This window comes from Coccidioides immitis, assembly GCF_000149335.2.
Source record: "Coccidioides immitis RS genomic scaffold supercont3.4, whole genome shotgun sequence".
Classification (NCBI taxonomy): Eukaryota; Fungi; Ascomycota; class Eurotiomycetes; order Onygenales; family Onygenaceae; genus Coccidioides; species Coccidioides immitis.
Genome location: NW_004504311.1, coordinates 3,150,503 through 3,169,115, shown reverse-complemented (window position 1 = coordinate 3,169,115; position 18,613 = coordinate 3,150,503). Strand labels below are relative to the sequence as shown.

Sequence of the window (18,613 nt, the reverse complement as noted above, 5' to 3'; positions counted from 1 at the left end):
TCCCTTTTACAGACTTATATATGCTAGTATGTGAGAGATTTGCCTAATCTATATAGGTCATGTGAGTGAGGGGGCTAGTTGGATTACCTACTCCATAGTCAACACTAATACATCTAATGGCAAGCACATGAGTCCATCAGCCTGGCCTTTAACATTTGTCTAAAAAGTTCTTCCCAGCAAGTTGATTAGTTTTATCCAACATGAAAGTACAGAGTACATTAGAGGGATCCGACCGGAATAGACCTGAGAAATTATATTTTTTCTTTTTTAATTCATTATCTCGTATACTTCCTCGCCACTCCAGCAGCAAACTAGCTTATGGTTGACCCAAAAATCCGTCCAATACCCAGTAGAAGCTACCATCTCAAATATTCCTTCAGATAACGGGCAGAATCCTTTCAATCCCGGAAGTTTTCGGTTGCCCGTGTTCGGGGGACATCCAAAACAACAGAGACGACATCTCATAATCTCCCCATTTAGGGGGGGGGAGAGGAAAAAAAAAACAAAAAGAAGAAAAAAGAAAAAAGATAGTGTGACCGAGTGGAGAAACCAGGGAGATGACAAGAGGCAAATGCACACACTTTTGCCATTCACATAGAACTGATTAAGAAGTAAAAAAGAGAAAAAAAAAAAGGAGCAAAACATCCCGGCAGCTATAACTCCAGCTTAATGCAAACCAAAACAAAAGCCATTGCAATATCATCAAAAGCCCACAAAGCATAAGAGCCATGTCAAAGAGTCAATGGGAGAGAGCTCACTATACGTTTTATATATTGCAAAAGGCATGATTGCAAAGGGAGAAAGTGAAACAGAAAAGGAACCCAATGGAAACAGGGGAAAGTAAATCAGCGAAATAGTTACTTCAGCAGCAATCAATCAAGAACATAAATGAGAAACTAAAATATATAAACGTTTGAAAATGGCAATTTTGGAAAATCGAATGAATAAAACGAAGACAATTCACGGCCTCTCGTTCCTTAGAGCTGTAAAAACGCAGTAAAGCAAACAGACCGCCCATATATCCAGGCCGCAATTTTCTCATGGCCAACAAAGGTGTAAATTAGTATGTATGGTTAATCAGATGCCCTTCGAAGCCCAAAGGGGTTAGTTACCTTATGAGCTAGGCTCGAAAAATATATCGGATACTGACGTCCGCACCGCCTTAGGCCACGATTAGCCCCGGATCGCTGTAGGGGCAGGAGAGTCGGATAATAACCCCGATGGGATGGCTTGGTGGAATGAATGAGTGAAGATAGGCGACGACGAGGAGGAGGAGGTGTTCGAGCCCAAATCAGAACGAGAATGAGTGGGTGATTGAGATCTTGGAGATCGGGGAGAAAGTAAACTCGATCGCTTTTCATCCGTAGAAGAAGAATCAGGCGACGAAAAGAAAGGGGACCCGGGCGATGACGAGAGTTGTCGGGCAGGAGGATGATGTTTGTCTGCTGATGATTTCTGATCACCTGGTCGACTGCAAGCTTTTGAAGACGAGGTTTCGTACTGTAGATAGGATGTCAGTTTTTACATCTTATAAAGTGACTTTTTCAGGGGCGATTTACAAAACAATATTTGTCGACCAGCTCCTTATATCCAGGAGATTGGTGGCAAGGTTTGGCAGATAGAAGCTCAGAGGGTCTCATAGCTTCCTGGGAAGAGCCAGCTGAGCTAGCGACACGTTCCACTCCCGGTATACCAGCCATATCCTGCACACTAGCGTTTGGTCCAAAGTGGAGCGCGCCAACGTTACCTGGCTGCATTGCTGCAGAAAGTGACGAGCCAAAATCATATCGAGTTGCAAAGGCTTGGCCTGCCGACTTTGTCCTTTTCGTCGGCGCCTCCAGCAAATCACCATCGGCATAAGGAAAATGAACCTGCTCTGTCAAACGGCTAAAGCCATCATCTCGGGGGCTTTGGAATGATCGAGCAGGAGCGAAAGATAATGCGTTGGGTTGTGGAGGCATCGGCCGTGGCCGTTGAGCGTTCTTGCTAGCACGGGAAGAGGTGCCAAATGGCTCGGGTGCTGGCCCACCGCTGCCATGCCTTGGTTTGTATTTCTTTGAGAAGTTAACATGGTAGTTTCTGGCTCCATTATTGTCCCAGAATTCAAGTCCATTCACATGATATTTGATGCAAACGAACATTGTTTTGCTCTCAAGATCCGCCAGATCTGCAAGCCGGATGCTGAAGTGGAATCTGTCATAATTATTACTTAGATCCCGTGTTTTAACTGCATGAGGAGCGTTGTTGTATTCAGCTTCGACCTCCGAAACGGTTTTCCAATGGTCCAGCGTAAACCTGGCGACAACATGTTTCTGGAATGCAAGGTTGGCAACAGTAACGATCCCAACAAGATAGTTGTTATCTGGGGACAGAAACACTCTTTCTAGGCGCACAGGAGCATTGAGGTTGATCAATTCTCGGATTGGAAAATTTGTGATTCGAGCTTCCCACTGGAAGTAGTGCGTCTTGGAATCGAAGCCCGATCTAAATGGGAACTCCGTATCCCCGTCATACTCCTCTACGGGGGACGACCCAGCACTCACCGCAACTGGCATGTCAAGCTGCAAGAAATGGCGAACTTGCTCCAGTTGAGCGTCGAAATGAACGTTCTTCACAAAAGTTGGAGTACCCGGCATACTTGAAGGTCTCCTTTTCATGCGAAGGGCGGGTCTCACAAGCTCTCCAGATTTCTTCCTGATCATACGTGATTTCACGGCGGGCTCGTCGTCCTCATGGTCACTTTGGTCCGGTGTCTGCATCTCTATTTCAGGCAACTTGCGTAGAATGGCGCCATCAACAGATTTTGAACGAATGGGCAAAATGTCAATGGAGCTTGGTTTTCGACGGGCATCAGCAACGACGAGAGATAGTTCAGAATTAGGTGAAATCGAATCCGGGCTATCAGCCACACCCGTGGCCGGCGTTCGCTCAGTTTGGTGTTCAATTGCCATGATCGCGGCATCTAACCCGGCGAGCATGTTCTCCTCAACCTTTCCCTTGCTGCGTTCATCCTCATCGCTCGAATTCTGTCTTGACTCCGGGGGTGAGATAACAGAATACGATGGTATCAATGAACTGGGTCCTGCTTGGGATGGCTGCCATCCGTGTTGGTTACCATTTGAGATGGCATTTTCTTCAGCATTGGTGTCGTTTCCACCCCTGGTCCTTGGGCGGAAAAGCGGCACGCTTGCACGGATAGAAGAGCTCCGCCTGTGTCCATGGATGTACGAGCTGGACGAAGAAGTGCGTGGTGCAGGGTGCCCCGCCAGGATCAAAGATGGTTCAGAGTTGTGACGCGCATGACGGCCATCCAATAAAGGACAAAAAGGAGAGCGAAAATCAGTGCTCTCAGTAGTGTTTGTGAAAGTCAAAGACGAAGACGGCGGTGTGTAGGGCATCCGGCCGACTTGGCTGTAGCAAGTAGGCAGACAGCTCTGCTATTATCTTGTCCGAGAAGCCTTAGGACCAAACGGAATAGTAGGACGTTTAAATCTCGGTGTCCAAGCACAGTCCTAGCATCCTTTGATAGTCAGCGATTGAAAATGAACCGCAAGTGAAGATAATCCCACTAAATATCACGTCCGTGGCAGTGGTGCCACCGCTGGGAGGGCGAACATAAAACCGGACAAACACGAGGAATTTTACACGATCGAGGAAGCCACGAAGTTGCATACATCTGAAAAGAACAATTCGACAGGCACCAGGAAGACAGTGGTGGGCGACGAAATAAGAGAGTCCAATGCTGTCCTCAACAGCGTATTTTGTGTTGGGGGGGTGAACTAGAAACAAAGGGAAGCTCACGGAGGGAGTGATGCGATATGTATCACCCCGGTCCAGTCGATAGGACCGCACCAATCCAAATGTAAAGTGGCGAGTGCAGAGAGCGGAGCTCGCAAACTATCCCGTGGTGGTGGTCTAGGCGGCACTCTTATAGTTGATTTTTAACAAGGCCTATATGAATAACCCGAGATATTGATGAGAGGTCCCGTGTGAGGGTGTAGGTATTATTGACACGACACGAGAAGGTGGAGAAGCTGTGTAGGAGAGGAGAAGGTGTGCCTGCACCTAGAAGGGCGGGAGCTCGAGAATTAAGCGAGGAGCAGATGATCCTCGCAGCCAAATCCGGCGGATTTCAGGAGCACAGAACAAGAGGAATTCGACGGCGCTGACCGACAAGAAGACGGAGGGGCAGCTGAGCAGATTCGCAGGCTGAAGATATGGGAAAACAGGGCTCAAAACAAGGAAATAACAACGGCTAAAATTACAGAAGAAAGAGAAAGTGTAACAAGCGAACACAGCAGATCTAATGAACAGCAATAAGCAAGCAAACAAACAAGTAGCACAAGAGAAGGGTGATCTGAAGAAAATGGATAGGAAGGACTAATATAGAGAGGAGAGGGAGAGAGGTACGGTTTGGCGGGATGTGGCGGAATTTGATAGTGGAAATGCGAAGGTTTACCACTGGTTTGAAATCCGGAGGGGGACAGAGATTTCACAACCTTGATGAGCTTTTTCCTACCAAAGCTGGATGTAGCACAGAATTATGTCCCTGAACCAATCTGTAGAAGTAGCGATTTTCTTTTTAGTCCAGTGAAGATCTGGAAAAAAAGGATGGATGGACCGGCCAACCTTCTTGACGCCGACAACGGGAGGGGGCGAGTGCAGCTCAAGAACAAGGGGCGGGAAAGGAGACTGAACGGATGTACCTACAAACACCCGGGATGTACTGCATTTCCTTGTCTCATCCATATGTGGATTAATAGTCTTTCCCCAACATGATTCTGACGCGGAAAAGGGCTGGTGGTTAGCGGAATATCCATCCTCGCCATCCCCAGCGATATCAGTCGCGACAGAGAGTAAGTACCCGGGTTGGCCCAAAATGTTAAAGGGACAGACGTCACTTTTGCCTGCACATTCATACATGTAGTCCATCCACGAGAACAGAAAAAAAGCCTCTAAAGCATCAAGAACCCAAGTTCGCAAGAAAGGAATACTAAGAGGGCCCAGAATCAAGTGGCTTTCCAAGTATTTGTGGTTCTGCTGCTTTATCCTTGCCTGGTTGCCTTATCATTCGCCGCTGCCAAGCCACATCCGTCGTGGATAAGACGACGCGACCATCGTCGAAGTCCGCTAGCTGTTCATCTCGTCGAGATTCTCCCGAGATGAACAAACAGTACATGCATACAGACACGCTTTGGAGGTCTGGACGGTGAGCCTTGGGACTGTATCGCAACGATTTCGTCGGCGTATCAAGAGCCGGAATATCCCAATGAGCACAGTTGTCACGGCTATTGCGAAATCGGCAAGTTACAGTTGCATGACTGTATGACCCAGGACCATCGCTGGTTGAACCACCGGAATGCTCCGTACATATTTCATGTATGTAATTATCGGATGTGGTCTTTCGACTCAACCACGAAACCCGCCTTCTTTGCCACTCGTGCTCGAGATTGATTTTATTTTATTTATTTATTTAATTTTTTTTTTGGTGAAATTCACTTTTTGGACCAAAAAGTTCCCTCTCAGACTTCCAGAGCTATCACCTGGCCCCAGGAAAGCTCTGTTTCAACAAAGACTGCACGCGCAAACATCAAGAGGTTCATCTGCTTCTGTCGAATCTGAAAAAATTTGTCCAATCAAAGATCATCGTTGCTCAGCATGCGGCCTGAATCATATTAGTTCCGAGGGGAATCGGTCTTTTTTGAGTACGAGACACGAGTCCCACGGACCAGCTTGCGACTGGGGGGGGGGGGGGGGGGGGGTTCTGGAAGGCCGAATCCTTGTCGGTGAGAGGTCAATTGATAACAACGTGCGCCATGAAAAAAGCCAAAAAAAAAAATCTTAGCCTTGCTTTTTGGGTTCGAGACGCCATTCGCGCCGCAAGATGCCTCTCCATAACCCTGTGGTCGCTTAGTTTTGGGGGCATGGGGTGACTTCTTTCATTGGGCTTGTTGGGCGGCTTCTCCCAGTTTTGCGCGGGACCACTTCCAACTTTTTGTGCAACATGGGGGCTCGGATCAGTGGGTACGTCCGCATGAGCTAGAACGGCGTGCTCAACAAGTCCAAACCCAATTCTAACATTTTATGCAGCGCTTCTCCCCTCTCCTCACGCACGAAGAGGCCTGGGCTACTCTGTACAGAGCGCATGGAGGGCTCCGCCACCAGTTGCGCACTCCTGCGAGCGATTGCTCCCGTCCGTTCGAATGTTTCCTGCGCCGTGATTGGCACCACACCAATGTGTTTGTACAGTTTGCTCTCACACTGTGGCTAACTCGTCCCCTTAAGCTCGCGTCAAAGCTGTCACCGAAGAACAGACAAATACTTCGATGTAAATGCGTGCGATTATTATTACATAACGCCTGCCGCTGCGGTACTCTCCCATACGGTATTCCGGGGAGTGAATTTGGCAATTTTCCTCTCCAGAGCAATCCTCGTGTCTTGGGAGCTCGAGACCTCGAACGGTGCATGCATCTTCAAAGAAAGCGGTGAAGAGATCGTTGACAACCGATGCGGGGTAGGTAGCTGCTTGTGAATCATTAGCTCCTTGACTTCCCTGAAACACGGTGTTGGGAATGTCGCTCTGGCCTTGGGGAGGGACGACTCCCGCCCTGATTGACTCGGAGCTGACGCTCACCGATTGAGAGCATTCGTCAGCCGATGGACAGTCACACCATTTCAATTTCCCTATCTATCGGCAATTGCCGTGTGCTTCTTTGGCGTTCTGCCTCTACCCGTGTTCAATAATTGGTTTGGAATCTTGGGCTCAACGCGGTGCTATCCAGTCAGAAGATATCGCAATGCTTTTCCTACGATCTATCTTTATCTATCGTTTTAGATTTTTTCAGGGTAAGTAGTCTGTGAGGAACAGTCCATTCGTCTAAGCCTATGGAGGCTAACATTACAAAGATATATGCATGATATCTTGGGCACCTTTTGTTTTAGAGCCGCTTTGCAATGGGCTTCATGTTCACCTTACAATGGCAACGCATTCTCTCCCCGTGCACTGAGAGGCCCTGCCGGACCGGAGTACAGCCCCTTGTTTGTAATAATTTTAAGAAAGCTGCCAGTGTGTCGACTCCAGTACCTTTAATGAGAGCTACAATCATTGGTCCGACTATCCATCTTAGGACCACCCATAAAACGAAAAAAATAAAAATAAAAATAAAAATAGAAATAAAATAAAAAAATAAAGAAAAGAAAAGAGAAAAGGGCGGCCCTTGAACTATCCAAGCTGTACGGTTCAAACTTACCCTGAAGCGGCTGGTCTTCGTTTGGCGTTATCCAAATCAGGGCTTTGCCGCCCCGATGATGGCGGCGATTCCAAACGGTTTTGCCCATTATTTCCAGTGGCAATCCCATTGGAGCGAAACTTGCGTCCGGGGGTTGTCCGGCAAACGTACTCCACACTGCCAGGAAGAACTTTGGTATCGACTCATCTGATCCATAATGCTTGTCGAAAAAGAAGTCCAAGTACTTGGTTACTGGTGCTCTTACCTTCATTGGAGCTTATGCATTAGGACAAGATGCCTGGGCGGATATGTATTCTGCACGAAATCTTGCATTGGCCATTATCCTATTAGATGCTAGAACCATCATTGATACGTTGGTTCCGCCCGCCCCGCCCTTAATCCGACTCTCGAATTTCTTGCATGCCGCATACGTAACACAGACATGGAGCACGGAGAATTACCTCAGTTTTCAACTCGTTCTTTCAACTTTATTCCCATTGATCATAATAGCCGAGTCACTGCACTTGGTAAACTCCAAAGTCACAAAGCAGCTGGGTATATTTTTGTATTTAGATTAACAGGATAGGTAAGTCATTGCATAAAGTAGGTGGCCACTTCCGCCATGTTATATTCTCCTAATTTTGATAAGGTTACATATCGGCACTGCATATATGGGTCATTGTGCACACAACTATTGCAGTTAACAACACGCCTATAATAATTGTTTTTCTTGCAAATGTTACAAGAGCCGAGCAAACGCAGATCCGCAAGGCCCTACCTTTAGATGACAACTGTGTGAGCAGGCGTTCACCTTGATAGGTTGAACCTACTGTTGCAGAAACTGTTCACAAATAACCTCATGTCATACTTCTCCTGAAATTTTTATACTTCCTTGGGTTTCAATGCCATTTTTCTCTTGGTATTAATACAGGCAAGATCTCAGGCTCCCAGAGCATGGATTTTTTTAAACACTCATCCTTGAGTTCGCTTTTAGGGCAAGTCTTTTGATCCTTGATTCGGTCTGGAACTATGCTGAGAAGCGTAGCCAGGGCATTGTTTCAAGCGTCGGAACAACATGGAGCTGAATCTGCAAGACAATTCGTGATCGAAAAATTATGCCGTATCAGGTAAGCTCAATAGCCAGCACTGGAGTTCCAAAGCTGATGTGCATCCCTTGCTACCCACCCAAGACGAAACACAGAAAAGGTTGCAGCTTTGTGGCTAGCACAGGATGCTGGGATTGCCATGGCGATGATCCTATGCACCGCTTTCAATGCGCAATTTTTGGGGAGACAAAAGCGGATAGCATGCTACGACAAGGTCCCAATACTTTCAAGCATATGCATATGAATAAAGTGTGGGGTAAATAAGGATGCTGTTCTTGTCCCAGCCGCAGGATAAGTTACGATTTTGACCAGTGTCGTGCGCTAAGGATGCTCTGTTCAACAGATCCCGTCCTATCTGTACATCCACAGTAAGTAGCCGCCGAAGCATGAGAGCAGATGACCTTGAGCGCCTCGCCAGATCGGACTGCTGTCCCTTTTGGTACCATTGAATACCTTGGGAGATAGCAGAGGAATAAACGAGCTAGTTTGAGAGATGACAACGGAAATGAGTCCATCGTAACGGTGATAAGGCGTTTCGCTTATCTACTCCTCACCGGTGAGGCGAGGAGCAACCAATCATCGGGTGAGTTGCTGCGCATGGCCACGTTGTCCGTGTATTTGTCTGCATTCGATCACATAGCCAGGGATTGGACCCTTTTGCGTGAGAGCTCCGTCTTATGGAGAAGGCAGCCTGGCAGGCCTATACTCCGGTAAGCAGCAGGGCACCGATAACTATCTAATGGCATCTTTCGCCCGTGAAACAATGTCAAGCGACTTGGATAGGTACCTGATTCTGGCAATGTCAGGTGGTCTTGTCTCGCCGGAAGCCTGTATTTGATGCATTGACAACTCACTTCCACCCTCCATCAATCTCGGTGGTCGTCTATCATCCCCACATTTCGGATACCGCATATGCAATCCCATTCTTGCGGCCAGAACAAAAGAAAAAAAAAAAAAAAAGGCTCTAATATCGTCAATTGCCGACGCATCGGTGGCCGATTCAAAGTCAACATACTCCGTCCCTATAACGGGATTCATTTTAAGATTGAGGGTTTTTCAAGTTATACAGTGCAGATTCCAAATTCAAGTTGCGAAATTTCTTTGGTTTCATTTCTTTCTCCCGCTGGTGGTACCGAGTACTCCGTACTCTGACCCGAACCGCTCTCAGAGGAATCGAGGATCAAGCTCTATCATTGGCCCATATCAAGGGTACGATATGCATGTATGATACTCGCGTATACGCACAACATGGTCGATTGTTTTACTTTTTATTTTTGTTCCTATTTTTTTTCCCCCCTTTGGCTTTACGAAGTGCGCCCGTACGTGTATTCGTGGCCAAAATTCGATACCCTTATTCCCGCTGGGGAGCCGCAGCAACTGGGGTTTCAATCCCTGCCTGACATCCCTGCGTCCTTGGCGTTAGTTAACTAACTAACAAGCTAAATGTGGCTGAAGTGCGGCGCACCAGCCAAGGAGTCGATTCCGTGGAGTTATCCGCCTCTACTCCATAACCTCCGCACGGTAGTCAAACCCATGGAAGAGAACTGTCCTTTAGCATAACAGAGTGTTAGAGAAAGAACGGTGTGATATCAGACCTCCCGCTTTGTTGGTATTCCAGGGAATCATGCCTTCTGAGGAAGAGAAATTATCCTGCTAATGCCGACAATCACATCAGATATGATGGGTGAATTTCAAACGGCAGAGCTACTCCTTAGAATCGTTTTAATTCCTTGACATCTGCACTGCCTTTGCTGTATACTGCTCAGGGATGTCCGATCATTTGCATATTACATGGACAAATTAGCAGAGATATTTCCCAGGGTCCTGTTGGAGAATGCCAAACCTACCAGTTTCTCACTAAACGTATATCTGTTGGCTAGAAGAAAATAGAGGCATTGTATGGGCTAGCAACCCCGCACATCCAGGGTAGAACGTGTATCCTTTTCGATGGGAAATCGAGACCTGAAAAATGCCACTTACGATCTATACTCCTCCAAGATGGAGCCATCCTAACTTTTGGTTTCGTATTATTGAGCCAGCTGGCCTTGTCGCATACCTGCGCATTTATTCCAAGAATGACTGGGATTGTCAAGCCGGTCGCATCGATTTGCTCCCCCGCTGGACAAATGATTCCTAGAAGCGAGGTCGACTTACTATGAGTTTCTTTACTAAGAATACATTGCTGGGTCCATCTAGCTACCATGTATCCTTCGCTCTACGGAGGAGACTTTCCAACGAAACGCATTTTTAGGGGTTTTTGCAGGTTTATCGGAATGACGATCTCTACCCTCATTGTCCATTCCTCCATGTAAACAAAATATTTCATTGGGCCCCACGCGAAATATTTGTCTTCCCAAGCCACGAGCCATTGTTCTTTTTGCGCTCTACCAGACTCCTAAACTTTAGAATAGCGGAAGCGGCTGAATTTTCGAAGTTGGTATCATTTCGCAGCCATGAAGCATAATTGTGACGACGGGAATGGAGGTCAGGGGCAAACAGAGCTTGTCCCATTGGACCATGAAGGCTCTGAAACAAGAATCGACATGGAGAGCGTTCGCGTCGACGAATGACCTGAGAGGCTGACCTCGATGGCCATTTGCGGAGTAGGGTGTGTCGGGTGATCTGCCATAGTAGAACACCATGACCGCACTGACGGGAGACTTTCTGGTCGATAACTACTCCGTACGGCGTCACTGAATGATCCAGCTATTTAGCGCTCTTCCGCCTCATGCCACATCAGGCACATACTTATGTGTGGAAGCGCACAGCCAGGGGACGTTATTTTCGAAGGTGGCAGGGTGAGCTTGGCTTTCGATCACGCCTCTGGTTGGGCAATTGGTGTCCAAGCTCGACTGTGGATCTCCAGCGAGCATCGGACAAACTTCGGTGATCAAGCCCACCCAGCTCTTGGCATCAAAACATGAAGCGTGGATGGTGGATCGACTCCATCATAGGGAAGGAAGATCTTTTGCCTCTGAGAATGTGCGGGACAGCGCTCTGAGGAGGGTCACCCCATGAGAAACCCAAGGTTATGAGTGGACCACTTATGCTGCTGATGCGCACGTATAGTATGAAAAATACGTCAGTGGACTTAGAGCTTGGAGTTTCCGAGGATTCAACTTTATTCTACAGAGCATCAAGAGATCTTCTTCGAGGCTGTTGATTATACCCCGTATTTATTAAGCAATTGAGCCAAATCGCACTCCACAGGTGGCCCGTATTCTGTCAAAGAGTCGGATGCCTGTTATGGGTTGTACATATCATTTTCGCACCATGGACGGGTTGGACTCTGCTCCATTTCGTCCCGCCTTTATACTATGCAGAGGATGGAAACTCGTACTGCAGCCAATTCCCCTTCTTGGATTCAAAGTTGTGAACGAAATAGGCTGGAGGACAATTCTACTCGCTTTAGTATTGAAGTGAATATTAAGATAAAAAAGTTTCAAGATTTCGGTTTATTCAATCTCGATGAAAAGAAATATCCCGTTGACCCAACCGTATCATCTTCCTCTATGTTAGTGAGCAGCCTTCTAGGGCCACAAAAGGCAAAAAGAAAGAAAAATTCCTGCCAAAACAAAAGAGAATGTATAACGCCTAATTTCTCGGGCAGCGGACAAGAATCTCCACAACCTTGACCGAGACTCGGAGAGCCCTTCCTCCCCGATCCACAACAATGCGATTTCTGTCATAAAGTCGTTCTCCTTGTTCAAGTTCATGCAAGTACCGCCTTTCTTCCGTATCCATTCTTCCGGTGATACTGACGTCGAATTTCTCTGCCTCCGATAGGTGATTTGTCAAATAAGCCATCATCTCTCGACTCGCTTGCTTGTTCGCCAACTTTCGAAGGGCGAACCCTTCTTTCCCATACGTTTGGCGTGGTAAGGCCGGAAAGCCATCAGCTTTTTCTGCACTGTGAGCGGGAGTTGGTTGGTTCAACAGGCCAACATGCTCAACCACGATGTAAACTTTGTTAGGAAGATATTCCAATTTTCTGCGCTTCTTTCTAGGTAATTCCTCATTTTCAACTAATTCGGGCTCTATCTGAACTTGGACGCTTCGGCCCGATTCGAAATCGAGGCATTGCCCATGCAGCATGTCGTCTTTGATGACGGATCGAAGTTCAACGCCAGTCCGGTCTTCGAGCGCGACAGATCTATACACATTAGCAATCTCTTTACACACGCGGGCTTCTGCCTTCGCTTTGTTGAGATATGTGCGGAGAAAGAAGGGTTCTTTGCCTGTGGCGTTGTCAGTCAGGTATACGTGATAACGGAAAAAGCATGATTCTTCGTCCTGGTCGCTGTCTTCTCCACTATCTGCATCAGCATCATCGTCACTGGTCGAATGTTCATTCTGGGTATATTTCTCTTCAGCGATGGTTTCCGAAGAAGTTGCTTTATTAAAGGGTGTGGGCTCTGCAATTTTTTGTTCGAAACAAGTCGGCGTTGCGGTGCTATCTTCTGGATTGATCTTTGCCTGAGAGATTTGCGCTACCTTTTTATTGAGTGCATACTCGCGTCTCTGTACGTTGCGCATAATTGTCCCCATCCGCTCTTTCTCAGCTCCGTTGAGAGGCTGATTATTGTCAAGCTTCGCCCGACACGCTTCATACTCCCGAAGCTCACTTTTAGTTCGGACGTGGTTGGGTTCCTTCTCGAGGAATCTAAGCAGAGCTTCCCCGGTACGATTTACAGCGCTTAGGCTAGAATCCTGTGGTCTGATGATCGGGGAAGAGCCTGGGTTATTCCAGGACTTATGTCGAGCAAGAAGCTCATTGACAATAAAGTCGATATGCGATGCCTGGGGCCTTTCTCGGTGGCTATTGCTTGGGCCGGGCAGGGGCGTGGAGTGGCTTCCAAACTTCGTAGAACGTTCTTGATGATCGAAGGGATCCTTTTGATTCTTATCTCTTTGGCTTTCTTCTTCTTTGTCGGAGGTTTCCTTCGGGAAAAGAAGAGCTAATTCAGCAGGGGGGCGAAAGTACCCTTCAGCCTCCCTTGGTTCCCTTTTTGCCCTCGCATGGTTAGCCTCCCGTGAGGCTTGGTTGGCGAGGTGCTGCTGCCAGGAGAGTGTTCTCCGGCGTCGTCTGGAAGTCAGAGACGGATATCGAGTATGGGCCATCCAGTAGCAATCGGGTCGCTCGGGTGAAATTAGCCAATTGTTATGGAGTACAGCGCAGCCAAAAAGGCTGAGAATTCCAGGCCTACTTTCTGTCTTCAAACTCTGGGGGTGATAATAATAGGGTAAAGCAGTAATATGTTCTGCCTTTCCTTTCTGAAATGAAAAAAGGCCAACTAGGCTTGAAAATATGAGAAAATGAGCAGATGGTTCAAGAAAGGTTTCCAGAGGTTGATTTTGTCGCATATTGTTAGTTTCATCGAATGTAAAACCTCACTTTATAATGTTTGTGAGCTGACAAACTTGTGCCCGCCGAGTCAGCAAGAGTGAATGTCACTTGCATCTATTCCTCAAAATAGCGAAGTGACCATTCGGGCATGCCCCATATCATTCATCTGAGTCCGTCTCTACTGCGGGAAGCAGATCCAGAAACTTGTATGCGCCGAAGCAGGCATATCGTGACAAGCCCAATATGTCTGACCTTTGAATCTAGATTCACTAGTAAACAAAACAAGGGCTGGTTGAGACAGAAATTCTTATTGTCCTCCATGATGGGGTTATTTTGGTGGTCTGATTCCTCCTCCCAAGTGGGATTAACAATTCAATTGAAGTGATGATTCACATGACGTGGATGTTAACATCATCCATTGGGTGTGGAGTCAATAATTTATTTATATCGCTCGAAGGAAGCCAGAGAGTCAACAAATTCACCAAGGTTAGAGTTCAATAGCGGCAACAGTTCTACAGCTAATTTATCTCCTAAACTATCTTCTGAAGTTGGGGTATCTTGGAGTTTAGTGTACTTTTCGACAATTCTCTATATGGGACGGAAACATTGGGGGACAAAATGGCAAACACTGGCTTGGTGGACTTGGAGAAAGAGTTGACCTGTTCTGTGAGCATATATGATCTTCTTAACTTGTGTGGGCTGTGGAGAATGCTTTAAATGATTTGCTGTGGTTTGTGATACTAATTCCGGTCTCAGATATGCACAGAATTGCTCTATCAGCCCCTAACGCTCCTTGATTGCCTCCATACATTTTGCGGTTATTGTCTGAAGGAATGGTTTTCATGGCAGGGATCGAACCCTGGTGACCGAAGAAGATACCCACAGTTTACTTGTCCCTCTTGTAGGGCTTCAGTCCGCGACACAAGACACGATGCGAAAGTGACAACGCTCCTAGACCTGTTTTTGCGGTCGCACCCCGAGAAAGAAAAGCCCACAGAAGAGAAGAACCAGATTGCGGAGAAATATAAGCCGGGAGATGGCGTACTCCCGGTTGGGGTAAGTTCGTCGCAACCTCCATCTGACGGAGATGATGAGGAAGATCGAAGATTGTTGGAAGAAGTCAGAGAGATGAGCTTAAGGGACTCGCAAGGGAGAGGGAGGCACATGGAAACGCAAATTCGCGTGCCTCCCTCTCTGGTCCAAAGGGGCGCCGTTGCTGAACGGACCCCGGAGCATCAGAGGATCGAAGATGCACGAAGAAGACGACGCGCTACGAGACAGATGAACGCTACATCCCGCTCGCGGAGCCCTCTTGATGGAAGTTCTCAAAGGGCAAGACAGGTTGAACATCAGTCTAGTCTGCGGTCCCTTCTTAGCAACCCTGATTTTACTGAAACTGCTATCCAGGAGGAAATCCTGCGACAAATAGCCGAAGAAGGCCTATTGGATGGCATTGATCTTCAAAGCCTCGACCCTGATCAAGAAGAGGAGTTGACTGAGCGCATAGCGGAGGCTTTTCGAAGACGCCAAAGGCGCAGAGTGAGATCCGGCGGGCGATCAAATGAGGCACATAGCATACAGGCATCTTCTGGATCCCGATCCCACAGTGTGAGCCAGCCGAACACCGAACGAAGTAGGCAGTCCGAGGCTGTCCAGGGACAGTATTTGAGCTCCTCAGGACATGCTACGGCTTCAGGTCATCGAAGGAGTGCATCCGATCGCGGTATCGGTCGCAGGCGGACATCACCTGTTCCAACATCATCTGAAGAACGAATATACCCCGCTCGTAGATCCGCTACGGATGTCTCGAATCCTACGCGGGTTCGCCGAGAGTCTCACTCTCGAATCGCAGTGGATGATGAAGCAAACAGCAGATCAACTGCAGCCGATCAAACTCCAAGCCATACTAGACAGCGACCAGCAAGCTCTAGATCTGACCGTCGCGAAATTCTCGTTCGACAGAGGGCCGAGCCTACTTCTGTGGCCGAATCCCCCGTTTCAACCACCCACTCCCAATCCTCCAGGATCTTAGATTCAAGGGCATGCCAGGGGCATAGACATCGATCAAACTCCCGCTCCTCCACAAATAATCAATCGGATCGTCTAGCCGTCCCATCCTCGAGACCACCACCATCTCGGCAAGCTGGAATCGCACGTAGCGTCCCGTCCTCTTTCGTCGAGCCATCGATATCATGTGAACGGTGTGGAAAGAAGAATCTAGAATACGAACTACATAAATTATGCACTCGTTGCAACAATGGCACTTATCACCTATGCCTACGTTGCTACCGCCTGGACCTCGGGTGTTTGCATTGGTTCGGCTTTGGTGATTCAGCCCACAGTCGTTTTAAGAAAAGCCAAGATAGCTTGCCTCCAGAACAGCGAAGTGAAGAGGCTCCGCATAAATTCCGCTCCCGCAGATTCCTAGCTCCCGCGAAGGAGTCAGTTTTGCCCACAACCGGGGAGGGTGGGACACAAATTACAAATTCGGATCCTTCAGGGCGACTGCAAGATGGTCTGTTTTGTGATATGTGCCAGTTTTTCTCAGATGATTGCTACTGGAACTGTGGCGAATGTAACGACGGGGAATGGGGCTTTTGCAACTCGTGTGTGAACAAAGGAAAATGCTGCACCCATGCACTTCTCCCTATTGCTCGTGTAGATGAACGCACTGGGCAAATGCGATCTTCTGGCGCAGATGGTTCTCCGACTAATGCAGCATCCTCTCCTGTTCCGGGATCCAGCATCACTGTTGATACACGAGAGTATCGGATTCTGACCTTCTCCACCAGGTGCAATATCTGTACATATCCCATCCCGCCATCCGTAACTCGCTACCACTGTCCAACATGCAATGACGGGGATTATGACATCTGCAGAAACTGCTATGTGAAACTCTGCGCGATGGGTAAAATAAGCAGAGACAATGGACGGAATGGATGGCGCCGCTGTTTACAAAACCATCGCATGGTTATTGTCGGATTCGAGGATCACGAAAATGGGCAAAGACGTGTCATAGTCAGTGGGCTTGTCGGCGGATATGCAATGAAAGATGACCTTGACCCCACTACACCAAATAGTCTTAATCGCCCGGATACTGGCTCTCCAAACAGTCCTCTTTCCCGCCAGGATTCAGATCCATGGGAGTGGCCCGAGGGCTCCAATTCAAATAACCCTGACGCTGCAGACCTGGCCAAGGGTACGAGGCGTAAGCTCAACCGATCGCGGCACCATTTGAGCGGTAGCTCTGGCGATTCTCCTAAAAGCCCGCTTGCACCACGTTTTCCTCCGTCAGGTGGAATTGGTCTCCGCTTAGTTGCGATCTGGTCATACTATCCGGATCCGGAAGAGACGGATGAAATAATGTTTCCTCGAGGCGCCGAAATCACAGAAGCGGAGAATATTAATGATGACTGGTTCTGGGGATGCTATGCTGGCCAGAAAGGCCTGTTTCCGGGGTATTACGCTAACGTCGTAGAGGCAGTGGACATATTGAATTGAATTACGGAGTATTAATTGATGGAGAGGTTGAACATGAGATGAATTTAATGAATTAGGCCACGAATGAATGACAGAAATATTAATGATAATGCTCTGTGCTCCAAGTTATTCAAAGCAGTCCGGGATTAGAGAGCATTGGCGATCAACATCATGATCCATGTCAAATTTTAAACTCCGGGGCCCCTTTTCACTTGCAAGCCCAACACGGGGCTCCCATCGGCATCATAACAATACTAAGTACTCCGTATTAATTTTCCCTTTTCTTGAATCTAAGATATCAAGTTGTTGTTATTTGCAAAGGGGAGTATGCTCTCCTGTCTGCTGTCCAACAAATCCGATTTATTTCACTTCACGGTTGCACCTTACATGTGAATTCACCAAAATATTACATCGCGACGCATCTCGATATCGACTCAGTCGGAAGAGTAAAAAGAGTGTTTCGTCTGTGGCACTTGAATCTGTCACTCATACTATTCAGTGATAGTGAGAGAAAAGGCTCAACAGCAGAAAGAAAGCCAAAGGACACCACAACAAATGTCGAACACAATCCCTTTCACTCTCGATCTCCCCACAATCCTCTCCCTCGCAACCGTCCTCTCACTCCTCCCGTTCTCTCTGATCCTCGCCATCCTCCTAATCCCATCCAACAACTCCAAGTACCGGTTCCTCTTCTTCTGGCACGCGTACGATGCTCTCACTCACTTCTTCATCGAGGGCTCTTTCCTCTACCACTGCTTCTTCAGCTACACGACTCTCCTGTCACCCGCATACGCCGTCGCACGCGCGAAACCCTATTTCCTGAATCAAGGCGATAAACTATATGGACCGGCCTATGGCGTTGGGCCTACAGCGAGGATGTGGCAGGAGTACGGCAAGGCGGATGCGCGTTGGCTCGGCGCGGATCTAGGCGTGATTGCGCTGGAGATATTGACCGTGTTCTTGGGCGGACCGGCAGCGGTGTATATCTGCTACATGGTCTACAAGGCTACGGGTTCGTCGTCAACCACGACGGCGCAAGAGGCGGCTAAGTATAAGGGGAGATTATGGTTTGTGGCTATTGGACTGGCGGTTGCAGAGCTATATGGCGGGTTCATGACCTTTGCGCCGGAGTGGCTGTCTGGGAATACAGCGCTGGAGACCAACGATCATGTTTATCTGTGGGTCTATTTGGTCTTTTTCAACATGCTATGGGTTTTCGTGCCGATCTGGGTGCTGTGGGCTGGTTGGAGCGAGGTTCACGGTGCATTTGTGGGAGCTGCCTCTGGTCTGAATGGGAAGAAGAGAGTGTGATATGGTATTCAATGACTTATAGCTACTCAACTGTTTCTTATTTCGTGATCCTCAAATATTTAAGTAAAAGAATATTACTGAAAATGGGACATGAAGGACAAAGGCCTCCTCGGAGCATTTCGTATTTGCTGATTCTGTAC

The 18,613-nt window shown here is 47.8% G+C and overlaps 7 protein-coding genes across 9 annotated transcripts; 4 read left to right on the top strand and 3 right to left on the bottom strand.

Moving 5' to 3' along the window:
- Positions 1-238: 238 nt before the first annotated feature.
- On the bottom strand, positions 239-4,340 carry CIMG_05377 (protein phosphatase regulatory subunit Gac1). Of its 3 annotated transcripts, none has more exons than XM_004446148.1 (3): positions 3,570-4,340; positions 1,560-3,520; positions 239-1,500 (listed from the first exon to the last, which is right to left on the bottom strand). In XM_004446148.1, exons 2-3 carry the CDS (start codon positions 3,396-3,398, stop codon positions 1,174-1,176), a joined length of 2,166 nt encoding a protein of 721 aa, XP_004446205.1. In that variant the 5' UTR covers positions 3,399-3,520; positions 3,570-4,340; the 3' UTR covers positions 239-1,173. The 3 variants fall into 3 exon arrangements, with proteins under 3 accessions (XP_004446205.1, XP_004446204.1, XP_004446206.1); XM_004446147.1 differs by having other exon boundaries at positions 3,616-4,340; XM_004446149.1 differs by having other exon boundaries at positions 1,560-3,512; positions 3,802-4,340.
- Positions 4,341-6,004: 1,664 nt separating this feature from the next.
- On the top strand, positions 6,005-7,572 carry CIMG_11523 (uncharacterized protein; the record flags this gene model as incomplete). The annotated part of the gene is made up of 4 exons (XM_012358488.1): positions 6,005-6,024; positions 6,091-6,239; positions 6,286-6,846; positions 6,907-7,572. 3 exons carry the CDS (start codon positions 6,005-6,007, stop codon positions 6,330-6,332), a joined length of 216 nt encoding a protein of 71 aa, XP_012213911.1. The 3' UTR covers positions 6,333-6,846; positions 6,907-7,572.
- A 445-nt stretch (positions 7,573-8,017) lies between these two features.
- CIMG_11522 (uncharacterized protein) lies at positions 8,018-9,618 on the top strand. Its single transcript, XM_012358487.1, has 2 exons — positions 8,018-8,356; positions 8,420-9,618. Exons 1-2 carry the CDS (start codon positions 8,259-8,261, stop codon positions 8,577-8,579), a joined length of 258 nt encoding a protein of 85 aa, XP_012213910.1. The 5' UTR covers positions 8,018-8,258; the 3' UTR covers positions 8,580-9,618.
- A 102-nt stretch (positions 9,619-9,720) lies between these two features.
- On the bottom strand, positions 9,721-10,704 carry CIMG_05375 (uncharacterized protein; the record flags this gene model as incomplete). The annotated part of the gene is made up of 5 exons (XM_001245933.2): positions 9,721-9,740; positions 9,931-9,988; positions 10,183-10,211; positions 10,316-10,453; positions 10,536-10,704. The coding sequence occupies 5 exons, from the start codon at positions 10,702-10,704 to the stop codon at positions 9,721-9,723; spliced, it is 414 nt and encodes a 137-aa protein (XP_001245934.2).
- A 1,063-nt stretch (positions 10,705-11,767) lies between these two features.
- CIMG_05374 (uncharacterized protein) lies at positions 11,768-13,923 on the bottom strand. The gene is made up of 2 exons (XM_001245932.2): positions 13,543-13,923; positions 11,768-13,474 (listed from the first exon to the last, which is right to left on the bottom strand). The coding sequence occupies exon 2, from the start codon at positions 13,454-13,456 to the stop codon at positions 11,930-11,932; it is 1,527 nt and encodes a 508-aa protein (XP_001245933.1). The 5' UTR covers positions 13,457-13,474; positions 13,543-13,923; the 3' UTR covers positions 11,768-11,929.
- An 18-nt stretch (positions 13,924-13,941) lies between these two features.
- Positions 13,942-17,291, top strand: CIMG_05373 (RING finger domain-containing protein). Its single transcript, XM_001245931.2, has 2 exons — positions 13,942-14,348; positions 14,439-17,291. The coding sequence occupies exons 1-2, from the start codon at positions 14,301-14,303 to the stop codon at positions 17,181-17,183; spliced, it is 2,793 nt and encodes a 930-aa protein (XP_001245932.1). The 5' UTR covers positions 13,942-14,300; the 3' UTR covers positions 17,184-17,291.
- Positions 17,292-17,717: 426 nt separating this feature from the next.
- On the top strand, positions 17,718-18,568 carry CIMG_05372 (EBP domain-containing protein; the record flags this gene model as incomplete). Its single annotated transcript, XM_001245930.2, has 1 exon — positions 17,718-18,568. One exon carries the CDS (start codon positions 17,718-17,720, stop codon positions 18,471-18,473), a length of 756 nt encoding a protein of 251 aa, XP_001245931.1. The 3' UTR covers positions 18,474-18,568.
- Positions 18,569-18,613: the final 45 nt, after the last annotated feature.